Source organism: Amaranthus tricolor, chromosome 16 (genome assembly GCF_026212465.1).
Source record: "Amaranthus tricolor cultivar Red isolate AtriRed21 chromosome 16, ASM2621246v1, whole genome shotgun sequence".
Classification (NCBI taxonomy): domain Eukaryota; kingdom Viridiplantae; phylum Streptophyta; class Magnoliopsida; order Caryophyllales; family Amaranthaceae; genus Amaranthus; species Amaranthus tricolor.
This window is the reverse complement of record NC_080062.1, coordinates 5,752,784-5,758,783: the sequence shown is the minus strand read 5'-3', so window position 1 is coordinate 5,758,783 and position 6,000 is coordinate 5,752,784. Positions and strand designations below refer to the sequence as shown.

The window sequence follows — 6,000 nt, the reverse complement described above, 5'->3', positions numbered from 1 at the left end:
TTCCTTACAAGAATTTGTGCATTGGTTTTGCCTCAGACAAGGAAAACTTAAAATCTGTTTATTTGTGGATTCGAGTGAACCACTTATAAATAATGTGTTTCTAATTTATATTGTTATCTTTTTTAATCTTCATGTTTTATGATTTCGATTAGTTTGGCAACCACTATTTAAATAAGCTTATAACACAATTATCATGGATTTTCTCCGCTATTTTTTATGGTTGTATTTGAAACAAGCAATTCACTTTAAATTACAAATTTCAATTATAAAAAATTATATATAAAAATAATTCTCATTTTGAGCTACTTTTAAAGGCAATGGTAGCATTGGCTAAAACCCATGTTTGAATTATTTTAAATTTTTTTTCCAAATATTAAATTTTAGCCAATTTTAGATTTCTAAATAAAATCATATTTCCTAAACACAACATGAAATAAATATATCAAAAAAGTGTAAATTTTAGTTGCATATTGTTGACACCATACAAAATAAAATAACCAACAAATTCATTGATCCTATCACACAATTACAAAGTGATTACAAAAAGAAAAACTATAATTAAATACTACTACTTATTCATCTATCCCTTTACATTTATTACATAACATTCAAAACTCATATTTTGATGTACATTTTATAGCAACTTAAACAAAATAGATGAGTATAGTATATGAACTAGTAAAGCAATTCAAGTATACAACCAAATCTCCTTTGAGCCAAACATAAAAATATAAAATATATAAATAATACTCCAATGGTGGAGTGTTTGAAGTATCAATATATAAATAAAAGCCCTAACCCTTAATTAATCAATTAATCTTAATTTATTTTTCTACAATTCTTTCTAACCTCACCACTGGTTCCCGTAAGAGGCTTAATATCTCCCATCTTAATCATAGCAGTGATAAAATCAGCATTAAATCGAGCAGGATTAGTGCTATAAGTTTGAACAAGTGCATTAGTTGAACCACCACTAAACAACTGTTGATCCGAATGTAAAAGTCCCTTTTGACTAATAAGATCCTTATAGTAGAGGTTATCAAAATTATTTGGGGTTTGGACGTCTAAGGGTGCTAAATTGGCATTGCCCGTGTTACTTGCTCTTGGACAAGTTGCTTGTCTCGTTTTTGCGAATGATGCATCAATGTTGCTTTCGTTGTATATACGAGTCCTAAAGGTAACGCACGTTGCTTGTCCAATTGTGTGCGCGCCTGAAATTTCAATTGATTGTTAGTAAATCAACCTAAAAATCAAGAGTATATTATATATAATAATAAATAAATACGTTGAAAATATAGAATTGTATGATTATTCCTACATATTGGCTATTCAAAATTTTTCCGAATTTTTAATACCGTTTAATTCATTATAGATATAGATATTGTAAAGGAAGAATTAGTCATCCTATAACAATTTATAATACTATAAAAATAGGCCAAATTTAGTATATCTAATTAATTGTTTTAATTATGACTAATTAAATTTTTCATTTAAAGATCACATTAGATATAGGTGTAATAATGAATGTATTCTTTAATCAATGGATTCGTTTTTCTTCTTACAAAATAAACATTTATTTCATTTTCCCAAAAAATTAACACAGTTTTATATTAAAAAAATTAAAAAATAGTAAAACTATTTAAATTATGTGGATAATATTAAAGGGTAGTTGAAATTTACAAATACAATAAATGAAAATGAAAGAATTTTTCCATAAAACAAAATTACGGTAAAGAAGAAGAGATTCAAAAGAAAAGTGTCACAAGTAAATAATCAATCCATTCAATTCATCTAAATTGATAATTAGCAAAAATTTAATTATTTTATTTTCCATACATAAAGTATGCCTCATCTTTTGGCAACAACAACATTGAATAAATTCAAAATACCACTTATAATTTTTTTTCATATATGAAAAATTTATCAAGCATTTTATTTTAATAATAAAAATATGGGAAATTTCCAAACGAAGTGAACAATATGTGGACCTGCTTAGTCAAAATTTTGATACTCCTTTGGGCTTTGACGATATCGTACAAGTAGCAAGTTCATTATCTCTCTCGCACAATTATAATTGTCATTTTCTGATCTTTAAATTATGGACTTAACAATCACTTTTATTTTACGAAATTACTACGTTAGTGCTACATGATAACGAAAATTTTATCCATTAATTTTTGAAAATTAAGAAAGTAAAAAATTAGTGCATTAATTATTTATTATTTTAAAAAAAATATTTAATAAGGATAATAGTAAACTCAATTTACTCCAAACAAAATATAATCATACTTTGTATCGATTAATGTTCTTTCTTATACTCATTCCGTTCTCTAATTTTCTTCCTATTTGAAATATTACAGCTTAAGGAAAGGAAAATATGATTAATGTTTTTGACACATATTTAGAAAATTAAATATATTTATGTTTAATGTATACTTTTTCATTATGTATTTTTATAATTTTTTATTATGTGTATTTAGAAATATTGAGAATTTTAAAATTTGCTTTGACCAAAATGTAAAAAGTAAAAGGAGAAAAATAAAAAAAGGATGAAATAGTTAATTGATTTATACTCATTTGTAATTGTTTTAGATGAGCAAAAGGGAAACGGGAGCACTAGATGAGAATATGAGATAATACGATCGAATTCTCATAATTAATTTATGATATAAATTCCAAATAATAAGAATAAAAAAGAGAAATATACCAGATAATGCGACCAAATCAGTGGTGGAAAGGCCTTGATTTTTGAAGTTAGAAATGAGAGCACTAAGACTAAAAGTTGGTGCTGCGAGATTGGTGTTTGCTGCAGATTGACTTGCCGTTTTAGCATCCCTTCTTCCCAACTTCACATTCCAAGTTGGCCCTTTAAGCTACATCAACCAAAATCAAGGACATTAATACAAATTAGTAATTTCGTGTCATTTACTTTTAATATAGAGATTATGAAGTTAGTGTAGTGAGTTAAAGTAGTGATGTATTCAAAAACTAATAAATAACATGTAGAGAATAAAGTATTGAAGTCAAAATAAAATTATAAATGAGGCAAAATCATTAGAATTAAAATGAAAATTAGGCAAATTGAGTGTAATAGAAAGAATATATTTTAGATACTATTTTCTACATTTGGTTTTATAGTATGCAATGTTGACCAATGTATATGTATCAATTTAAAGTGAAAAAGTGCATGTGTAGTAATTAGGTTGGAGATATATTTGCGTTTCATGGCAATTGTGACTTACAATATTGACAGAATCTCTTGCAGCAATGGCTAAGATGTCAGCACATGATATAATACCCGGACAAATTTTCTCAACAGCGGTTTTTATTTGGTCTATAACTTCAAATCCTCGAAGTGAATTTTTATTTGGAAAAGCATTCTTTTCTCCGGTGAAAGTAGAGGTATCGTCTAGTAAGACTGATCCATCACATCCCTGTTATTTGAAACACACATTATTAATAAGATTCGTTAACCCAAAAAATATATTCCATATAGAAATTGTGCAAGCAATATTTAAAAAAGATGTAAGTTAGGGCATTGTATTTACATTGACAAAACAGTCGTGGAAGAACATACGAAGAAGGGAACCACCCATTCTAGCCTCCTTGTTAATAGCAGATTGTACGACAGATCTCACAGTAGGAAACAATTTAGGACAAGAAGTTGAATAAAAGTTTGGTGTGAGTTGGGCATTTGAATTCCCAATAGAAACCATAACAAAGTAAGCTATAATTAGAAAGGCTACAGAGGAAACATATGAAGCCATAGTTTTAGAAAGCAAAGGAGTATTTGCAAATGAATAAGCTAAGTATTGTATTGCTAAAGAATTTGTTAAGACGTGTGCTTGTTACAAGTTTATATGAATAATGCATGCAAATCAATTCTATTTATAGTAGTTCTATTAATAGATAAGGCTTTCACAAAGTTATATTATAAGAGGCCCTACCATCAAGGCTAGTGGGCATCTTGCATTTGATTGAACTTTGAACGTAAAAGGTAGAGGTAGTCTATTGAGATTGGCGTTCTCTAAAGAAAAGTCATTGCCAATCAACTAAAGGTAGAATAATTATAAAAAGTCCGAGCAACTTATAATAATTAAATACTTCATATGTTTTCATTTAATCACTATTAAAAAATATAAGGAACAGAAACTAAAAACATGCATTTTTTAACTTATTAGCTCACATACACTATTGGCTTGCATTGGATCCACGGTTGATGGTAATAGTCCCATGATATCTTATATTTTAATTTTTCCAACTCATTTTAATTATTCGGTCGTAATTTTAAATTTAAGTCTTATTGTCTATTATTTAATATTATTAAACAAGATTACACTTGAATATGTTTTTACTTATATATTTATTTAAGTCTTTTTGTCTATAATTTAACTATCAATAATATTTGTATTACGATGAATTAAACAAAATTACACTTGAATATATTTTTACTTATAAATTTAGAATAAGATATAATTCAAGAGTGATTGATAAATAGTATTAAAAACAAATGGAATAACTAAACTAAGTTTGAGAGACTATACTTTATCACGTACTCCATGTACATATATGAAGTTATTTAATGAAGTTTGAATCAAACATGTTACACCTTTTGTTTCTTTGAGTTTTGTATTTCATATCACTTTTACCGGCAATTTCAAAGAGAACACCCAATCCAAAGGGACAAAGAAGTATCTATTCTTTTAGTTTTTGTTTCTTCACCTTGGACTCTACAGTATTGTAGAAAAAATAAAAAAAAATATTCTCGTGAAGTTTGATAATAAAGAATATAATATATTTAAGGTGTAAAATAAAAAAATAAATAAATAAGTAATATATGTACGAGGAGTTATAAGTGAAAATATTGAACATTAGGTGAACTGAATATTAGAATATAATAATTGGGTGATAAACTCAAATTTTGATGCTATTTAAGATAATATAATTAATATTTTTATAATTTAAAATTAAAATATTTTAAAATTGCTATTTTTAATTGTTATAAGGGATAATAATATCATGGAATTTTTGTTTGTTAGTTGATATCATTATTAAGATATTGTAACACTAATGAATGTCTAAATCCAACAGAGGGAAGAAGTTGACTCATGACATGTCAATAGTCCATTCCGAACCACCCCCTTCACAATTTTCCCCATTATTTTAAATTAACAACTGTTTTCTATTAATATTGTTATATTATTACTTGGAGTTTTGTGCGGCCAATTGGCCTTTGTATATGTTTTCATCTCTTTTAATCATAATTGTTAGGCATCGAAATACTAATATTTAAATAACTGAACATGACCTAAGAAAATATTTGATCTTATTAATGATATTACTAGTTTTAATATATTATCCGGAATTTTTGTTGCATTTATAATAGACTATAGCTATTATCTTTTATGATAAAACTTTTTTTTTCAAAATTATAGTCTCAATTGTGATTTCGCTCTACCGTTTATTAATCTGTCTTAATTTGTGTTATATTTTTAATTTATAAAATTAAACATAATTATGTGTAATCTTATTTGATTTGTCGTCAAAATTGCTATCAACTCCTAGTTTTGAAAGTTATAAAATACTCCTCAATTTTCTTTAAGTTGAATTACGCATAACTAGAAATTTAAGAGTTGAGCATCGTCAAACGTGAAAAGTAATATTTATTTCATTTGGATTATTTGGTCAATTTCGCGTCACGTATTTTGGGTTGGTTTAAAATTATTTTGTGTCCAAATTGATTTTTACATAACTTTAGATTCATATTAACGTCAGGTCAAGTCGATTTCGGTTACAAGGTCGGATAAATTTCGGGTTACCTGGTCTATTTTAAACACCTCAAAGTACAAATATAGCTAAAATTTTAGGACAGATAAAAAGTTATATGGAAATATTTAAAAATTGGGAAATTATCAAAGATACCCCTGTGTTTTTGCACTTTATCTTTGGTACCCCTGTGTTTTTTCAATTATCAATGGTACCCTCAGCATTTCATACTAA

At 26.7% G+C, this 6,000-nt stretch overlaps 1 protein-coding gene across 1 annotated transcript; it reads right to left on the bottom strand.

Moving 5' to 3' along the window:
* Window positions 1-440: 440 nt before the first annotated feature.
* Window positions 441-3,879, bottom strand: LOC130803134 (peroxidase P7-like). The gene is made up of 4 exons (XM_057667320.1): window positions 3,549-3,879; window positions 3,243-3,434; window positions 2,708-2,873; window positions 441-1,211 (listed from the first exon to the last, which is right to left on the bottom strand). Exons 1-4 carry the CDS (start codon window positions 3,765-3,767, stop codon window positions 820-822), a joined length of 969 nt encoding a protein of 322 aa, XP_057523303.1. The 5' UTR covers window positions 3,768-3,879; the 3' UTR covers window positions 441-819.
* Window positions 3,880-6,000: the final 2,121 nt, after the last annotated feature.